At 53.4% G+C, this 20,759-nt stretch overlaps 1 gene segment (V, D, J or C); it reads left to right on the top strand.

Moving 5' to 3' along the window:
* The first annotated feature begins 11,819 nt into the window (after positions 1–11,819).
* On the top strand, positions 11,820–12,536 carry LOC133055685 (immunoglobulin lambda variable 8-61-like). The segment is given in 2 exon segments: positions 11,820–11,907; positions 12,007–12,536. Coding segments are annotated over 2 exon segments (561 nt in total).
* Positions 12,537–20,759: the final 8,223 nt, after the last annotated feature.

Below are 20,759 nucleotides of genomic sequence, written 5' to 3'. Positions count from 1 at the left end.
GTGGTCTCAGTGTCCCCCTGGGTGGAAGGAGCTGCTGACAGGAGTTGCCCCAGGCTCCCAGGTGGGGGTCAGCAGCACAGAGAAGTGGGGTCATGACCCCCCTTTGCTGGGCCAGTGGACAGCGGACACATACCATTGATTCATGGACTGTTGGTTGGAAGAATACAGGCAGCCCTTCCGTCCTCCGTTTCCCCACCATGACCACTCCCCGAGCACATCACCAGGGGGCGCTGTGCACCTGCTAAGAACCCGCCGACCCCGAACACACCCGATGGTCCCCTGACCCTGCCCCAGGGCCCACTGGACTGAGCTGGGCGGGACAGCTGGTGCTTCCTCTCAGGGGACAAACTCAGGGCCCGGCCCCCGGGCTCCCGCTGGGAGTGAAGCTGCACACGGCGCCCAGGACCCACAACTGGAGGGTGATGGGCTCAGGGCGTCATCAGGCCCCACCCGCTTCCCCAGGAGCAGAGGAGGGGAGGCCCCCAAGCCCACCCCTTGCACCGCTCCGCCTCCCCGCAGCCTCCTCTGCTGCTCCCCTGCTCTTTCCTAAGAGCACCCCTCTGACCCATGACTTTCCTCTCAGGCCCTGGGCTCCTCTCCCCAACCCTTCACCAGTGCCCTCCTCCTGCAGACCAAGGGCCCTCTACCAGCAGGGGCCGGGGTCCAGTCTTCCTTGACCAGACGCTCACCTCCTTGTCCTCCCTTGCGGCCTCTCTAGCCCTCCTACCGGAGAAGCCTCAGGTCTCCAGACGCTCAGGTGTGAGCCCAGGGCATCCCCTCCCGGGCAGGGCTCTCACCGCTGCCTTACCGGGCCCTCCTTACCTCAGCTTATGGTCCTGTGGGCCCTTCTGAGTGTCCGAGATCAGCAGACCTGACCCGTCACGCACTTTCCCTCAACTCAGCTCTGAGGTGACCTAAGGCTCCCGTACCTCAGCCCGCCCTGTTTCACAAGCTGCTCAGAGACGAACCCTCCCCAGCGGAGATGCAATATGTGGCAGAGAGAGCTGGTTCTAGCCCTGCCTCACTCGAAGTCCAAAAAAGTTAAGAATGCAAATATCTTTGTAAAAATATATTTACTGGATAATATTTAAAATTTCCTAGGATACCTATGAAGTCATTTTAAGAAGAACTTTTTAATTTCAAAAAAAGAACTTACATGATAATTGGTTTTCTAAAACTGTACCATTGTGAATGAAAAATTAAAAGAAAACATAGGTTTTCCATCAGTTTAATTCATGCACAGGTTTTAAGGAATGACTGTAGATTTTCACTAATCCATTACCACTTTCTGGTTCATTTAAAATCTCACACACCCAGAATGTAAATGCTATTCCTGTTCAGGGCAAACTACACTGAACCGTCCTTTTCGAGCCAATCACTTCGAACTCTGCCTTCTTTAACCTGCTACTGGGGATGGTTGGTCCTAAGAGCTATTGTGTATCAGGATCCCTGGGGACACACACTGCTCAGAGCCCTTCAGAGTCTCAATAAAAACTGCCAGGAGCATCTCCAGGCCTGCTCCCTGCAGCCTGTGCCCTGTGCCCGCAGGAGAGACGCCCAGGAGGGGTCAGTTCATAAGACAGGACATGGACACGGGGTCCAGTGTGGGGAAAGCTTCACACACAGCAAGTTCTGTTCAGTTCAGTAGCTCAGTCATGTCCGACTCTGTGTGACCCCATGGACTGCAGCACCCAGGCCTCCCTGTCCATCACCAACTCGTGGAGTTTACTGAAACTCATGTCCATTGAATCGGTGATGTCATCCAACCATCCCATCCTCTGTCATCCCCTTCTCCTCCTTCCGTCAGTCTTTCCCAGCACCAGGGTCTTCTCAAATGAGTCAGTTCTTAGCATCAGGTGGCCAAAGTATTGGAGTTTCAGCTTCAACATCAGTCCTTCCAATGAACACCCAGGGCTGATCTCCTTTAGGATGGACTGGTTGGATCTCCTTGCAGTCCAAGGGACTCTCAAGAGTCTCCTCCAACACCACAGTTCAAAAGCATCATTTCTTCAGTGCTCAGCTTTCTTCACAGTCCAACTCTCAACTTTTCAATGACTACTGGGAAAACCATAGCTTTGACTAGACAGACCTTTGTTGGCAAAGTAATGTGTCTGCTTTCTAATATACTGTCTAGGTTGGTCATAGCTTTTCTTCCAAGGAGCCAGCGTCTTTTAATTTCATGGCTGCAGTCACCATCTGCTGTGATTTTGGAGCACCAAAAAATAAAGTCTGTCACTGTTTCCACTGTTTCCCCATCTATTTGCCATGAAGTGATGGGACCAGAGGCCATGATCTTAGTTTTCTGAATGTTGAGTTTTAATCCAACTTTTTCACTCTCCTCTTTCACTTCCATCAAGAGGCTCTTTAGCTCACACACACAGTGAAGATCCAGGCGTTTAGGAATGCAGAGTCCCACCTCAGGCCTCTCTCCACACGTTCACCCCCTCCTCAGAGAAGTGCCCCCTCTTCCTCAGGGCTGAGGGGACACACAGAGGAAGGAGGACTCTGCCCCCCAGGGGGAAGGCCCACAGAGGAGGGACCCTGCTGTCCTGCATAGAAGGAGACCCATCTTCCCGCTCCGGGGCCGGCACTGCCCTGACCTGATCCTGATCTGAGAGGAATCTGCATCTCAGACGGCCCTCGGTCCTGACCCCTGAGCAGTCACGGAAGCCATGAACAGACTCGCCCTGAGGATTTGAGGGGAGCCCATGATGGCCCTGAGCTCACGGGGACACAGAAGGCGTACCTGGCCTGGTGCTAAAGAGGGGACAGCGCCCAGAGCAGAGGGCAGGATCTGTTCTTGAGGGATCTGGTCTCCAGGTCACAGGATGTGTGTCTGGGCCTGGATGAGGGGCGGGGGGCGCTCGGGGTCCATTCCTGAAGATGGCTGGCGGGAGGCATGATGGGCCCCCTGACAGAACTCCCTGACGAGGCCTGGTGGCCTCTGCTCAGGGCTCCCAGCTGTGACCTCCCACTGCTGGGGCCCACAGAGCCCCACCCCTGACAACACTCTGGCTGCCCTCAGGCATAGAGACTGGGCCCAGGGCCCAGGGAGGGGTCAGTGTGATGCATGGGATCGTCTGCATGAAAGGACCCTCCCCCTCTCAGAGCATGAAGAGGGGAAGGAGCGGTGTGGGGACGCTCTGCTCAGCTGTGGGGCCACAGAAGGCAGGACGCCCTGACCATGTCCACCATGGCCTGGTCCCCTCTGCTCCTCACCCTGCTCACTCTCTGCACAGGTGACTGGATGGGGAGACAGGGGAAGGGTCTTGGGAAGACACAGGGGCCGGGCTCCATTCTCTAGTGTCTGGTCCCCAGAGTCACCATCTCTGTCTCTCCCCCTTCCAGGATCCGGGCCCAGGCCATGCTGACTCAGCCGCCCTCCGTGCCCGGCACAGAGGGTTGGAACAGAGGGTCCCCATCTCTTGTGCTGGAAACAGGAGTAACACTGGGGGTCATTATGTGAGCTGGAACCAACAGCTCCCAGGATCGGCCCACAGACGCCTGGCTAGTGAAAACAGCAAACGACTCTCAGGGGTCCCAGATCGATTCTCTGCCTCGAAGTCTGGCAAGTCGGCCTCTCTGATCACTTCAGTTCAGGCTGAGGGCAACACTGATTATTACTGTTTCTCATGGGCTGATGGCTTGAAAGTGCATGGTGCTTCAGGCCAGAGTGGAAGGAGACAAAAACCTGCTTCCCCCACAGCCAGGGGCTCCCAGGACAAGGTGTTTGCCCCTCCCTTCCTGGAGTCCCTGAGACCACGGAACCCAGGGGACTGAGTGTCCCCTGACTCAGCACATCTGCCCCCTCAGCTCGACTCCCCTCCCCAGGGCAGCATCTCACAAGGGGTGGTCACACACCCCCTGGATGAAGGAGCTGCTGACAGCAGTTGCCCCCGGTTCCCAGGTCGGAGTCAGCAGCACAGAGCAGGGGGGTCAGTGCCGCCCTTGCTGGGTCAGTGGGCAGTGAACACACATCCCTGACCTAACGCCACAGAAGGATCTCCTGTTAAAGGAAAAGGAAATGGAACTCAGAGTTTCTTCAAGTAATTTCCACACAGTCCAGGATCCAGTAAAAATTGTCACTTCTATCAAGAACCTGGAAATTAAATATTGAGGGGAAGTGAGACGGCATAGACATCAACGCTGTGATGCCTCAGATGATGAAATCAGGTGGCAGTATTTTTAGGGACAATTCATCAAATCTATTTGATGAGCAAATACAAACACTCCTGGGTTCAAAGGAAAAGGAGATAAATGGAGGGGGGGAAAAAGAATCATGAGAAAAGGTAGTCAGAATCATTTGAAAACAAAATACATGAAAATAAAAGAGAATTTTCTGTATGTTATCAAAGACATATAACACTTATTATTTAATTCATTTATTTGTTTATTGACAGAGCATTTGGTGACAGGAAAAAAGGCAACCCCTCCTTCTTCATAAGGCTTCCCGGGTGTCACTAGTGGTAAGGAAGCCTCCTGCCAACACAAAAGTCATAAGAGATGTGGGTTCTGTTCCTGGGTTGGGAAGATCTTCTGGTGCAAGAAACGACAACCCACTTTAGTGTTCTTGTCTAGAGGATCCCATGTACAGAGGAGCCTAGTGGGCTACAGTCCATGGGTCACAAGAGTCAGGCAGGATTGAGCCATCAAGCTACTGAGCAGCGCCTTGCTCACACTCTCACCACCGTGACTGTTCCCCGAGTGCGTCATCAGGGGGCGCTGTGCACCAGCTCAGACTGGCAAAGCCTCAACACACCCCCGTGGCCCCTGACCTGGCCCTGCACCCGGGCTCAGTGGCCTGAGTTGGACAAGACAGCAGGTGCTTCCTCCCAGGGGACAGACTCAGAGCCGCGGCCCCCAGGCCTCCTCCTGGGAGTGACGCTGCACACGGGGCCGAGCACCCAGAATTGGAGGGTGAGGGGGGGAGGTGGTCATCAGTCCCCATCCTCTTCCCAGAAACAGGGGGGGGAGGAGCCCCCAGAGCCCACCCCGTGCACCCCTCCAGCTCTCCTCAGCCTGCTCCTGCTCCTCCTCATCTCTTTGCTAAGAGCCTGCCCTCCCGCTCCCCTCATTCGTGACTTTCCCCAATCATGAGCCTTTCTCTCTACAAACCTGCACTGGTGACTTCCATGGTCATGACCAAGCTCAGTCTCTCAGAAGGTCATGGACGTGTTTCCAGATCTTCCTGAACTGGACACTCACTTCCTCCACCCCTCCTTGAATCTCACTAACGCTTCCTTCCCGGGAAGCCTCAGGTCTCTGGCTCTATGTGTGACCACAGTTTGTTTCTTCCCTGCTCCTCCCCAGGTTCCCCTTGTTTCCCAAGAGATCCATGAAGCCCTATAGTAGCTGATTTATCCCGTGAATGCTCACACTCCGATCTCTGTGCCCATCGAGTGAGGAATCATGTTGGGAGAGAAACCCTTGTCCTGAGATCTGGAAAATGATTCCTGGCTGAGGAGTGTCTGTGCTCAGCTGCTGTGGGATTGATTTTATGCACAGTGAGCAGAGAAGCTGTTGGGGCCCTCGACTGGGAAAGCAGGCACCCTCCTGGGGCTCTGACCCAGGGGCCATCACTGCTGCTCCATCTGGATCACGTCTAAGTCAGTTTGCTCCCCGTGGTCACGTCTCAGTTTCCTGAGGACAACTGATCTGCCTTGTCATGGCCTGTGTCTCATCTCAGACCTGAGACGGACCCGTGGCTCTGATAGCTCAGCCTGCCCTGTTTTCACAGATAGAGCTTCCCGCTAAGACACGAAAATCCCTCAGTGGAGATGCCGTAAGAGTTAGAGAGACTGGTTCCGGCCCTGCCTCGCTCAGAGGCCAGTATAATTAAGAATGCCAATATCTTTGTAAAAATGTTCTTTTACTTAATAATAAAATTTCATAAGATACTGTCATGTGATTTAGTTAAAATTGTCTTATTTGATGAACAGAACCTACAAAGAAAATGATGTTTTAGAAGCAGTACCATGGCAATGCAAAATTAAAACAGAACCAGAGTCGAACGCAACTTAGCGACTGAACATTTCCTTCAGTTATATTTATGCACCTATTTAAAGTTATGACCTTAGATTTTCACTAGTCCATGAACACATTTTGGTTCATTTAAAATCTCAAAGTCACACACCCATAGTGTAACACGTACAGGCACTACAGGGTGAACTAGCTTGGCTGTTCTTTTCCAACCAAACACTTTCTGAACTGTGTCATGTCAAAACCAGTCTTGGGAGAGTTGACTCGAAGAGTTCTGATCACCGGGTAACAGGAAGTGTGTCTGGACGGGACACCAGGGGGCTTTCCCAGGCTATTCTGAAGGGTCCCGAACCCACAGTGTAACACGGAGTGGGGGGTGGTCATTTGCATGAATGGCTCCCAGCGGTGACCTCCCACTCCCAAGCCCCACACACCGCACCCCTGATCTGGCTACCCCGAGGGACAGGGACCTGACCCAGGGCCCAGGGAGGCGACAGAGACCTCATCGAGGGGGGGGGGTCATTTGCATGAAAGGACCCTCCCCCTCTCAGAGCATGAAGAGGGGAAGGAGCGGTGTGGGGACGCTCTGCTCAGCTGTGGGGCCACAGAAGGCAGGACGCCCTGACCATGTCCACCATGGCCTGGTCCCGTCTGCTTCTCACCCTGGTCGCTCTCTGCACAGGTGACTGGATGGGGGGACAGGGGAAGGGTCTTGGGAAGACTCACAGGCCTCTCGTGCTCTCGTGTCTGGTCCCCAGTGTCACCATCTCTGTCTCTCCCCTTTCCAGGATCCTGGGCCCAGGATGTGCTGACTCAGCCACCCTCCGTGTCCGGGTCCCCAGGTCAGATGGTCACCATCTCCTGCACTGGGAGCAGCAACAACATTGGCTATGGCAATTATCTGAACTGGTACCAACAGATCCCAGGATCGGGCCCCAGAGGCCTTGTCTATGGTACTACCATTCGATACTCGGGTGTCCCCGACCGGTCCTCTGGCTCCAGTTCTGGCAACACAGCCACCCTGACCATCACTTCGCTCCAGGCTGAAGACGAGGGGGATTATTACTGTGCACCTTACGGAAGTAGTAGCTATGAAGATTGCACAGTGCTCCAGGCCTGGGGGAAGTGAGACAAAAACCTGCTCTGCTCCTGACATGGGCCTCCCAGGGCTGAACCATCTCTGTCAAAGCAGACACTGTAGCAGCAGCTCTGAAATGGACATAAATCGTATTTCATTTCACACGGTGGGAACAAGAACGTTTGGCCGTACTTCACAGCTTACTGCCAAAGTTTTCACCCCAACGCCCTCAGCTGCTCTTCCCAGTCCTTCTGCTCCATGTGACACCATTAAGTGGAAAGCAAATTTGTTCAAACCAACAATTTCAAACCAACTTATTCAAACACTATCATTTTAATTTCTGATCTTGAGTAGTGTGTTTTCCTATTATTTTCAACTGATAATTGAGAAGAATCTCAACTTAATGGCTGTATTGTTAGCTGTCGTCTCTAAGGTTGCAGGTATATGAATTCTGCCCCTGGTTATTCTTGGTTTCTCTCACACAGGACACCTAAGCCCCTAGAGCTGGTTGGTGTGGGTATCCACACCGCAGCCCTGATGCCCTGGACTGTTGACACCATCAGTGGTGTCATGGCCCGTGTGTGGGGAGACCCCTGTCCCCCCCAGACCACAGGTGATGCTGTGGCTCCCTGCACCCTAAGCAGGGACATCACTGTCACCGCTGTGCTCTGTACTGGGACCAGCAGGAGCCAGCGAGCCCTCCTCAGTCCTCCTGTCCTACCACTCAGACTCCAGGAAGAACCAGGCTCCGGGGTCCGCCGCGGGTTTTCACTATCCAAAGGTGCCTCGTACGACGCAGGGCTCCTGCTCGAATCTGTGCTGGAGCCTGAGGCTCTGACCGTGCAGGCTGGTACAACAGGGCTTCTCACAGAGACACAGGCAGATGGAAACCGGGACGAGAACCTCAGCCTGTCAGGGGCTTGTTCTTAGAGAACTGTCAAATTTTAAATAAATTCCCCAGAATCAATGAATTCCTGGGGCATGTTCTAGTTCATAATAAGTCTACTCCCAATTGTTCAGTCAGTTTTGCTGAAGTCTCAGAAAATGTAAACAGATTCTGATACCACTGAAGTGCACCCCGATCATCCGTGTGAACAAGAGAGCCATGGAGCTGAGCTCCCTTCCCTGAGATCAGGAGCAGGAGGCTTTCCCAGATGCGCCTTCAGCAGAGTCTGTGGACCATCCCAGCAGGCGGATTGTCCCCCAGGGTGTGAACTCTGCTCCTGAAACATCAGATCAGAGACCTTGAGGAGTGAGGGGCACCGATGATACATCGCAGGATGCAGGGAACCCCGGGAGTGGTTCTCCTGACCCACACCTGCTGGCTGTGTCCTGCCATCCCCTCCTCTCCTCTCCACCCCATCGGAGCATTTCCTACTTCAGGGTCGGGGTGGTCTGTGGACTGTCAGGAGCAGGGGCTCCACATATATGCCCACGTCCCTCTGCTTATGATGCCCCTGATGAGCCCAGATCCGAAAGCACCATCTCCTGCAGAGGGAGCAGTGGGGACACGGGATCCCCATGGCAATGATGACCAGGGACTCCAGGCAAAGCCCTGCCTTTGTGACCAGGACAGAGGTGAGGGACACTGAGAGGTTCAGCCCTGCTCTCTGGCTGCTGCTGGGTCCACACGCCCTCCTGGATCACTTTGGACCCCATCCTGATGAGGAGGCTGGTCATCAGTGTCACACAGCTCACCACTAACCACAGCCACAAGGAATTCCCGAGTGATGGGGATGTCTGATGGAAGTTTGCCCTCTACTCCAGGGTGGGACCCATCACTGCCCTGAGCCTGACGGTGCCCTCAGCAGTGCTGGGTTAGGTCTCTGCTGCCACTTGTGCTGTTAAATCCAAGCAGTCTCACCTCCTATCCAGGTGCATCCTTATGGGGTCCATGAAATTGTCTCCCTTTCTCTCTGGTCTCCAAATCCAAGCAGAATGCCCATGTGCCCAGATACATAGGGTCCCTCACAGGTACTGAGCAGGATGCTGAGGAAGGAAAGCCCAGCATCTGTGCCCTGGAGCCCCAGGGGGCCTCTCCCATCCCCCGAACATTCTTCTCCTGCTCCAGGCTTTGTGCTCTGCCTGAACCCTGACCCTTAGGGAAGCTGGGTCCTCCCTTTCCCCAGGGATTGCTGCCCTCCTCTCCAGGTACTGGGAGACCCTCCCCAGTAGGACACGCCTCTCAGACTCCACACTTGCCCATATCCTCGTCTTTTGCCTCATGGTCTCTCCCACTTTTCCCTCCTTGATTCCTTGTTTGAGATGATATTAGATAAATGTCACTATTTTGGACACAGACCTTATAAACCCACCTCCATTAAATCTCCATGGATTCTAACAATTGAAGATTAGAAGGTTAGACTTCACCATGTCCAGTGAAGATCAGGTAATGGTCATAAGGGTTTTTCAACCAGAGATGAAACAAGAGCCCAGACAAGGATGAGATTCCCATTTATAGGCATAATCTTTTATACCAAACATTTAATATAGAAAGATCACAAAATTAGTCTAAAAACATCTTTAAATATCTGAGTCAAAAAGAAGTACTGTGAGGACCATGATCAAGGGTAAATGAGAACCCCTGGAAGTGATCAAGAAGAGATTTGTTATACCTGAGAGCCTCCTATTCTCTTTGCAAAGAGAGAGATAAGAACACAGCCATGCAGTCCAGGCTGGGAAGGTCCCGGGAGGCCCTGCAAATTCAGCCTTGACTACACATCAACCTGAGAAAGAAACTCAGACAGAATCATGACCAGGCACAACCCATGGGCACGCTGGGTGTTTGAATCCTGGGACTTGGTTCAGGTGGTTGTGTTCTGGTAGAGAACCCACGAGCTAGGCAGAGCAAACTCAGACATCAAGGAATCTGGAAATTCATTAGTTTACCAGCCTACCATTTAAGGGTCTGAGGTCATTAGGTACCTGGAAAAATTAATGACCAGGCCCAAACTCGACGAAGGGGATTCATTCTACTGCCCTGTGCAGTGACATCAGAATGACCCTCCTGCAAGTGTGAGAAAGCCCTTGCAGGAGGCTGTGGAGTGAAGTGGGGGAGAGGAGGTCTGAGCCCAGCAGGGGGCGCTGTGGGCCTGGTCCTGAGAGCTCAGGGTCCTGGCCAGGCAGGCTGGCAACTCCTCCCCGGGCTCTTGCCCCCGGGGGCAGCAGGGTCCTCACTGGAGGGTGACGTTCCTGCACCTGGGCCCCCAGGGGACGCAGCAGCTCTCAGCTCAGAGCCACAGGCTTGCATCTCAGTTCCTGGTCCTCTGTCATGGGGTCAGTGCCCAGACCTGACATCCAACCAAAGAAAGAGGGACGGTCATACAGCAAAAATGAACTTCCTTCAGTAACCTCGACCTCCAGGGATACCTGCACAGGGGATGAGAGACCCCTGCAGAGGGGCTGCCCGTTGCCGACAGAACGCCCAGTGTTCACAGTGGAAGAGGGATGCAGGCAAGGACCCTTTGTCACCATCTATGTCATTTAAAAATGTTCCCTGTTGTGTTATTTGGCAATTTCAACATTTTAGAGTGAAATATGGAAATTGATATTGTTTCAGTTTTTGTGGCTCCCTTACTTGTTCCTTCCCTTTATATTAATACTTTATATTCACACTTGTAACATAAAATATATGAAATCACAAGTTCTGCCAAACTGTCATCAATATGTTGGTATAATAAGAAAAGAATTAAGTAGGAATACATATTATTCACCTCTATGAGTTGAGGTTCTCAAACACCTCTGACAAAAATCATGGGAATTTTATTAAACAGCTACTTTAGCAGCAAATCTAACATGAATAGAAAATAAGAATAGTATTTACATTTTTATGTCAAAGAAACAAGAGATGAACAAGACTTTTCCCATCTCTCCCACACACGTTAACACTTGAGATGTCTGAGCTCTTTCTCGTCCTCGTTGCCCCCACATCCCTCCTCCCTCCCGAGTCCATCAGCTCCACAGCAGAACCGCAGGGAAGGGAGTTTTACAGTGTCCACGGTGCTCACCACACCTACCTGTTCACACATGGTGCTTTTCTATTTCTGATAATGAGATATGTATGCCAGCTTTGTTGGAACTGAACTTGCATGCCATCATAACTGCATGAGGACATGGTGACCTTTACCCCTAAAATCCGCGGCTCTGTTGGAAGCTACTCCCCATGGTCATGGCTGTTCACAGCACAGGAGGCCGTCACCCCAAGCCTGGCCCTGTGTCTCTACATGTCACTCCCCACCTCCAGGCCTGGTCCCCCCACCCGCTGGGACTACAGACACTTTACAAGATTGTGTTCAAGGGCCACGCCTCACCCTTCACACCAGACACAGGTTCTGGATACTCTACTGGGCTCAGAGCTGGAGGGACAAGGACGGGCAGCATCACAGAGATGGGACACAGCGGTTCCCTGAGAAGGACAGAGAGTGTTCTAAAGATGGGCTCAGATTTGGGAAAGGCTAGATGATTGGGGCAAGAGAGGAAGACTTGCAAACTCCTCCATTAGCCTCAGACTCTCCAGGTAGGAGATAGAGGACCGAGGTGACCAAGGTCTCAGGAGCACATTTGCTGAAAGATGTCACCCCATCACTCAGGGGCTTCTTCCGGTTCTGTCCCCACTCTGTGTGAGGTCCAGCATCTGTCTCCTTCAAGTCCCCCCAGGGACCTCAGGTGACCTGGGCAGGGAGAGGCGGGAAGTGATTTGCATGAGGCCCCTCCTCCTCCTGATGGGCTGGAGGCATGAAAAGGCCCAGGACCCCACCTCCAGCCCAGGAGGCTGAGGAGGCCGCATCCCGGGAGGGTCCCCACCATGGCCTGGACGGTGCTCCTGCTCGGGCTGCTGGCTTACGGCTCAGGTCAGGGGCCGGGACTCTGCATCCTTCGGGCACCTCCAAGCAGGGTCTCAGGGCACCTCATCGCCATAACAACCCCTTTGTCTTCTCTGTTGCTCTTAGGGATAGAAGCTCAGACTGTGATCCAGGAACCGTCACTGTCTGTGTCTCCAGGAGGGACGGTCACCCTCACCTGTGGACTGAGCTCTGGGTCAGTCACTACGTACAACGAACCCAGCTGGTACCAGCAGACCCCAGGCCAGGCTCCCAGAAATGTTATCTACAACACAAACAGCCGCCCCTCTGGGGTCCCCGATCGCTTCTCTGCCTCCATCTCTGGGAACAAAGCCACCCTCACCATCACGGGGGCCCAGCCCGAGGACGAGGCTGACTATCACTGCTTACTGTACAAGGGCAGTGGTACTTACAGCTGCACAGTGATGGGAGCTCATGGGGAAGTGCAAATAAAACCTGCCTGTGCTCAGAGGGCTCAGCCTTTAGAGGCAGGAGAGGGCGGAAGTGGTCAGCTCCCCTATGGGGACGGAGGCTCCGGATCCATCCCCTGTCTAGTAGTTCATGGCCCCGCGCCTCCTGCAGTCTCTCCCCAGGTGTGTCCAGGTCTCCAAGAGGATGGGTAGAGGGGCTCAGGTGCACATTTTATCAACAACATAGAGACTCAGAGACCCCCAACAGCCAGCACGACCCTTCTTGTTCAGAGTTTCAAGAGACATACTCAACTTCGTTAACTTGATGATGGAGAATAAAGTAATCCCTAAACACTTCTTTATATGTGTGCAATAGCCTGATCCACAGAACACGTGCTCGTCTGATTATACACCACGTGCTCACAGTCATCGCCCTGAAGGTAATCATGGAAAAGAAGCTTTGAAAGCCTGCAAGTCTGATACTGCCCCAGACAGCTCCTGCTCTCTGGAAGTCTTTTCTCAGACTTCTAGGCTTTTTTCATTTTCAAATCTGACATAGTTTTAATATTTTAAAATGACATATGAAATTTCTATGAATTTTATTGACGACCATATTGGTAGCTTTTTAAACACACATATCTGTGTATATATATGTATAAAATGTATATGTATACATGTGGATGCACGTATGCACATGTATTTGACGATGAAAGTGCTGCTCCCTGAGAGGCGGGACAGTCGGTGTCAATCGCTAACTGTGCTCACAGCACACGGCATGGCTGGGTATGCTCCTGGGCTGACGGTGAGCCGGCATCAGCCCGGCCCAGCACCACTTCCACCGAGAGTTGGTCTGTGGGGATCATAAGGGGCGCTGAGGGTCTCCCCAGGGTCTGACCTGTGGGCAGCCCCTGCTGTGTGGCCCCCGCCCCCACCAACTACTAGGTCTGGATGAGTGGGTCTCTGTGTGTGATGGGCACTCAGCAGGGTGTCCTCTCTGGCCTGGGCAGGGTCCCTGCTCACAGGCCACTGTGGATCCCAGGAGATGCTTCCTCCTGGTCGCTCCTGGGGGGCAAACTCTGAATCTCCCTGCCTCAGTCCGATTCACTAAACTCACCCATCAAAGAGGGGAGTTGAAAGAGATCGTGTCTGTGATTCGCGTAAACAGCAACCACAACAGGACTGATACCTTGGCTCTTGATAGAGCGGCCATCCCGGGGCCCACCCTGAGCTCCTCTACGTGGGGCTTGGCCCCACTCAGGGGATGGAGGAACCTGTGTCCTCGCCCTGGAAGAGGAGACCCGGGATGCGGAGGCGGGAGCCCTGAGTGCAGATCTGGGCTCAGAACAGCAGCAGGAAGGGCTGAGTGGCCAGCACTCCAGCCGTGAGCGATCCTGACTCTGAGGTCAGCTCAGCCGGAGTGGGTGAAGGGGAGGCTGTGGGCACAGGGGCCCCTGTGAGGAAGGGCAGGCAGCCCTAGATGCAGTGGGGGGAGCTTTGAGGACGCCCCAGTGAATGAGGGAGGCGCAGAGTGTGGCGATGGCACAGTCTGTGATGTTGCTTCCCCAGGACCCACCATCTCCAGGGTCCCTCTCCGGGGAGAAGAGCCTTTGGGAGATCCAGCATCTGTGAGAAAGGGGGTGGTGTCGTGGTGTCCCCCACAGTCTGTCCCCAGTCCCCTGACGCTTGGTCCTGACGTTTGCGTGGGACGGAGGGGTGTGTGTGTGTGTGTGTGTGTGTGATGGAGGGGTTTGTGTGTATGTGATGGAGGTCTGTGTATGTGTGATGGAGGGGTTTGTGTGTATGTGATGGAGGTCGGTCTATGTGTGATGGAGGGGTGTGTGTGTGTGATGGAGGTGTGTGTGTGTGATGGAGGTGTGTGTGTGTGTGATGGAGAGGTGTGTGTGATGGAGGGGTGTGTGTGTGTGCATGTGTGATGGAGCGGTGTGTGTGTGTGTGTGTGTGTGAGATGGAGGTGTGTGTGTGTGTGTGATGGAGGTGTGTGTGTGTGATGGAGAGGGGTGTGTGTGTGTGTGTGTGTATGTGTGTGTGATGGAGGTGTGTGTGTGTGATGGAGGGGTGTGTGTGTGTGTGTGATGGAGGTGGGTGTGTGTGATGGAGGGGTGTGTGTGTGTGCATGTGTGTGTGATGGAGTGGTGTGTGTGTGTGCATGTGTGTGTGATGGAGTGGTGTGTGTGTGTGTATGTGTTTGTCTGTGTGATGGAGGTGTGTGTGTGTGTGTGTGTGTGAGATGGAGGTGTGTGTGTGTGTGTGTGTGTGTGTGTGATGGAGATGTGTGTGTGTGTGTGTGTGTGATGGAGGTGGGTGTGTGTGATGGAGGGGTGTGTGTGTGTATGTGTTTGTGTGTGTGATGGAGAGGTGTGTGTGTGAGATGGAGGTGTGTGTGTGTGTGTGATGGAGGGGTGTGGTGTGTGCGTGTGATGGAGGTGTGTGTGTGTGTGATGGAGGGGTGTGGTGTGTGCGTGTGATGGAGGTGGGTGTGGAGCAGGAAGGGCTGGAGGAATGTCAGGATCACAGCTTCTACTTTGGGGAGAAGGCACAATCTGGGGCCCGCAGGCGAGGCTTCCTCTATGCTTCCCTAGGGCCTCAGAGGCTCAGAAGAACTGGCCCACAGCTGACTCCTACATATACCCTTTGGGTTTGGTGTAAATTGCTGCTCCCTGATCCTCCGGCAGCTGGGCAGGCCTCCTGTGGGCTTGCTGTGGGCATCGCCGGGCACTCGGTGTGGACGCAGCCTCCGCCACCCCCCCTCGCTGTCAGCCTCGGCTGAATCACTATCATTTCCTCCATTTCCCTGAACTGGACGCGGCGACCCGAGAGCCGGCCAGTCCCTCAGGGGCATCCCAGCCCGGTTCTCGGGCTCCCGTTCTGGCTCCACCGCCTCGCTGACCATCTCTGGGCTGCAGGCTGAGGACGACGCTGACTATTACTGTTCATCGTGAGCCCGCAGCCTCAGTGTTCCCACGGTGCCCAGGGCTGTGGGGAAATGCGACAAAAACCTCCTGGTGGCTGATGGCTCTTTGCGATGACGGGTGTCCAGCAGCAGTGGAAGGACTGGATTCTCTGTTATATCGTCCTCCCCACATTGGAGGGTCTGGAGCTGGGGTCTTGTTGTAGCCACACATTCTGGGAAACAAACTCACTCAGAATGACAATGTAGATAGTGGAGTGCAGTTTATTACACTGGCGGGCCCAAGGCAGAGTCTCCTCTTAGCCCGACCATTTTTTGTGAAAACCTTATATACCCTAAGTGTGCATGCTCAAACCCACCTCCCCAAATTCCTTGAAACTAGTGTGCACAAGGTAAAAGAGAGATACGATCACAGTTAACCCATGATTCATGTGTCACAAGACTAGATAAACAGTGGATATTTATCAACAGGCCTGTGGTCATATCCCAGTAAACATGGTGGAATTTACCACTTTGTTCTGTTACAGAGATAATTAGTACATTGTTTTAGGCAACAGAGAGTCCAAGTACAAGTCCTGAGGCTCTTTTACCCGGGGGGTCTGGTTTCCCATTGGCTTGCCATTTCTATAAACATCGGGTACAAAGTTCAGAGTCCATTGGGAGGGTGACCATGCGTGTAGCCTAATGTTCCCAGCCTGGCCTAAGACGAAGTCCAGCTCTGTCTGTTCCTCCTTCAGCCTCAGCACATCCTGTGATGGGATCTGTCTGAGGGCCGCTTCCATGCTGGTCTCACATCCACTCTGTGTCAACTCCATGGATCCCCTGAGAACCACGAGATGAGAGACTGTCCCCCAGGCTCACACCCTCTGGATGTAAATGGGAATCCCTGACGTACATATAACCATAGTGTAAAGAATCATTCGCATCACTAGACATGAGACTGACCACTGATTTTGGTCCTAGGAAGCATTCTATAAGCCCCACGGATGTCCTGTCTGAAAGAAGGGTCTATGTTTGTCTGGTAACCTTGGACTGGTCAGTTGGGGTTCGGGTAGGCAACTCTGGGTCAAGTACAATTGGGTGCTAAACACAGAGATGATAATTACAAATAATAATAATAAAGCAAATTTTGAAAGTCATTCATTCAGTTCAGTTCAGCCACTCAGTCCTGTCCCACTCTTTGTGGCCCCATGAATCGCAGCACGCCAGGCCTCCCTGTCCATCACAAACTCCTGGACATTACTCAAACTCATGTCCATCGAGTCGGTGATGCCATCCGGCCATCTCATCCTCTGTAGTCCCCTTCTCCTCCTGCCCCCAATCCCTCCCAGCATCAGGCTCTTTTCCAATGAGTCAACTCTTCGCATCAGGTGGCCGAAGTATTGGAGTCTCAGCTTCAGCATCAGTCCTTCCAATGAACACCCAGGGCTGATCTCCTTTAGGATGGACTGGTTGGACCTCCTTGCAGTCCAAGGGACTCTCAAGAGTCTTCTCCAGCACCACAGTTCAAAAGCATCAATTTTTCGGCACTCAGCTTTCTTCACAGTCCAACTCTCACATCCATACATGACCACTGGAAAAACCATAGCCTTGACTAGACGGACCTTTGTTGGCAAAGTAATGTCTCTGCTTTCTAATATGCTATCTAGGTTGGTCATAACTTTCCTTCCAAGGAGTAAGCATCTTTTAATTTCATGGCTGCAATCACCATCTGCTTTATTGAAAGTTATTAGTACTTATCAATGCTGGTCTTGGGTCTGTTAAGATACTTTATATTAATACTACTCTATTTCTATCTATGTGTATAATTTAACATTTCCCTCAGTCCAAAAACAGTAAAAGTTTCCAAGGTCATCTTCTGCTTTACGCCACTTTATATCCACTGTGTCATTGAGTCCTGGTGAGCTTGTGTTTTGAAATCATAGCTCCTCAAAGCCTTGTTCCCGTTACTACTGAGGATAATGAGCAGATCTGCTTGGCACGCAGATCTGTTCAGTCACCAAGTCAGAGTTGCCATTTGTAGGTGACTGAGCAGAACCCCAGGGACAAAGCAGGCATGTCTGTGCTCCTGTCCCCTGTTTGTGACTGTGGGGCCAGCAAGGACATGAACCTGACCACCCACCCCCCGGGTCAACAGTGCTGAATACCAGGTGGGCACAGGCGGTTGGCCCTGCAGTCACCCGCTCCCTCTCTGGTGACTGAGGCCAGGGAGCCCAGGGTCCGAGCCCACCCACTGCAGCATAGCAGCCCCCTCAGCCTGACTCCCCTCCCTGAGGGCAGCAGCCCAGCAGAGCGTGGTTTCACACCCACCCGGATGGAAGGAGCTGCTGACAGTCGTTACCCCGTGTTCCCAGGTCAGAGTCAGCAGCTCAGAGAACTGGGGTCAGTGCCCCCTTTGCTGGGTCACCGGTCAGTGAACACACATCTCTGACCTTCTGCTGCAGGAGGCTCTCCAGATAAAAAGAACAAGAAATGGGAATCACAGTTTCTGCAGGGAATATGCTATGCACAGGCCTGTGCTATAATAACCAGGGCCTCTTTGACAAATAAGCATGACTTTCTCATCACCCCCAGGTGAAGGGCTGGGAGTAGTTAAAAGTACATCGTGGAAAGACATCTTGAAGTACTGATGTGACTGATGGAAAACCATTAGTGACTGTTCCCGTAACCAGAGCCTTGAGGGAGTTGCTGAGAAAGGGCGTCACTAGCCGAAGGGCTAAACAAAGTCATGAGAGGCCTGAAGGTTTGACATCGAGGACTGTGCATTCTATATCTTTATCCCCCATCTGAGACTGTAAAGAACAGATATCTCTAAAGCACGATTAAGGAAGTAGAAGTTAACGATAAAAGGCATGCAAGGATTAGGATCTTGGCTTTTCCCTGTGAATAGCATCAGACCCCTGATCCCCACTGTATTTCTGAGCCGTATTTTCCCTTATTCTTCTGCAGCACCGCTCCCTCAGATTGGTTCGTTGTTGGGCTGGTCCCAACAAGTTGCTTCATGTAATCTCCCCAAAGTCCAGGACCTAGTAAAAAATATCACTGATATCAAGAACCAGGAAAGTAAGTAATGATGGGAAAAGAGACTTACATAGACATCAATGCTGAGGTGACTCAGACGATGAAATCAGGTGACAGATATTTTTAGTGAATAACCATCAAATCTATTTGATGAGCAAGTATAAGCACTTTTGGGGAAAAGGGAAATGGACATAAATGCAAAAAATACCGTTCAGAGAACAAAGTGGGGCTTTTCCCTCATAGCTTATGAAAGTTCGGGCATGTTGAGGCATGCCCTGGAAAAGTGCCGCAGACAAGTTCCGGAGGCTGGCTAAACTTCCGGGGGCCGGCCCCCTGCAGCCTGGGCCAATCAGGTGCCGACACGGAGCCCTTGGACACCCGCGCTTTCTTCCTTATATGGGAAGACCTGGCTTGGACGCCGGCCCTGACTGTAAAACCCTCCCCACCCCTCATACCTCGCAGACTCCCTTTGTCTCCTCACTCTCCAGCCCCCGGGAGTTCTGCCCTAGAGCGACGCTTAATAAAGGCCTTTACCACCGGTCCTTAGAGGCGGCTTTTTTCCTCCCGCAGCGTTTTTTCTAACAGCTTAGTCGGTAAATAATCCGCCTGCAATGCAGGAATCTGCCTGCAATTCAGGAATCTGCCTGCAATGCAAGAGACCCCGGTTCGATTGCTGGGTCTGGAAGATCTGGAGAAGGAAACGGCAACCCACTCCAGTGTTCTTGCCTGGAGAATCCCGTGGACAGAGGAACCTGGCAGGCTACAGACCACGGGGGTTGCAAGATTGGACTCACGGCTTAACAACTAAACCACCACCTCCATGAGAACAAAGTAGGCAGAAACATAGAAATTCAACAGGTGAAAGTGAAAAAGAAATTCATCTGTTGAAATCAAAGACATGTAATACTTGTTGTTGTTTAATTAATTCGTTCATGGCTGGAGTGTTTCACGACCTGAGACCAGGCAGTCGCCCTCCTTCCTCGCCATTCCCCCGCCGTGGTCATTCCCCGAGCGCGTCACCAGGGGGCGCTGTGCACGTGCTCAGAACCGGCAAAGCCTGAACACACCAGGTGGGCCCCTGACTGGGCGAGTCCCCAGGCTCAGTGGCCTGAGCTGGACGTGAGAGCAGGTGCTTCCGCTCCGGGGACAGACTCAGGGCCCTGAACCCCCAGGCCTCCTCCTGGGAGTGACGCTGTAAAGTGGGCCCATGAGTGAGACCTGGAGGGTTCTGGGCTCAGGCAGTAATCAGGCCCCACCCTCTTCCCCAGGAGCAGAGGAGGGGAGGATCTCCAGGATCCCTGCCCGCACACCCCTCAGCTCCCCTCAGTCTCCTCCCGCCCCTCCTCAGCGCTTCCCTAAGAGCCTCCGTTCCCTCCCCTCCACTCTGATTCCTGGCTTTCCTCCCCAGTCCTGGGCTCCCTTCTTTCTACAGCCCTCCACCCCGTGACCTCCTCCAGCATGATCAAGTTCACTTTGTCAAAGGTCATGGGCGTGTTTCCAGGTCTTCCTGAATGGGACACTCACTTTCTCCTCCTCCCCTTGAACCTCTCCGACATCTCCCTTCTCCAGAAGCCTCAGGTCTCAGACTCTCAGGTGTGACCCCAGCTCACCCCCTTCCCCTCCTCCCCAGGTTCTACCTCATTTCCCAGGGGACCCATGAGTCCCTCCAGCAACTGATTCATCGGTGCAAACGCTCACACTCTGTCCTGTGCGCCCACTGAGTGAGGAACGAGGTGGGGAGAGAAACCCTGCGTCCTGAGGATCTGGGCGTGATTCCTGGCTGAGGTGCCTCTGTCCTCAGCTCCTGTGGGATTGATTTTATGCACTGTGAGCCCAGAGAGGTCCTGGGGGATCTTAGCTGGGAAACCAGACCCTGTTCTGGGTCTCTTCTCAGTGGTCACTGGGCCCAACAGCAGATCCTCTCTGTGTCCCAGGGGAACCTCAGGACAGACCCAGCTCTGGCCACCCTCCCAGATATGATACTGAACCCTGGGCGACACACAGAACCCAGGGAGGTGTGTGGTAGGTCAGAGGACAGGGGCACATTTGTCTGAGGGGCCCTTTCTCCTGGGGGTGGGGGGCTAAGAGACGGGCAGTCGCAGCCTCAGCACAGCTCTGGGGCGGCTGGCCTCCCCTGCACTCCTGACCCCACTCCTTCACTGCAGAGGTCAGGACAGCCCTCAGCAGCCTGACGCCCCCTCCCTCACCACTCCCACCACATGCAGGAAGCGTACCTCCCTGTCCTCCCTCAGGACATAAAGGGTGTCTGGGATTTCAGGGTCCCTCCTCCAGCCTGTGCTGACACAGCCGCCCTCTGCATCTGCCTCCCTGGGAGCCTCGGCCAAGCTCACCTGCACCCTGAGCAGCGGCTACAGCTATGTAAACTGGTACCAGCAGGTCCCAGGGAGGGGGCCCCCGTTTCCTGATGCGAGTGGGCACCAGTGGTGTTGCTGGATCCAAGGGGGATGGGATCTCTGACCGCTTCTCAGGCTTGGGCTCTG

The sequence above is a fragment of the Dama dama genome, chromosome 5 (assembly GCF_033118175.1).
Source record: "Dama dama isolate Ldn47 chromosome 5, ASM3311817v1, whole genome shotgun sequence".
NCBI classification, from domain to species: Eukaryota; Metazoa; Chordata; class Mammalia; order Artiodactyla; family Cervidae; genus Dama; species Dama dama.
The sequence above is the reverse complement of the archived record's forward strand: the minus strand, read 5'-3'. Positions and strand labels throughout refer to the sequence as shown.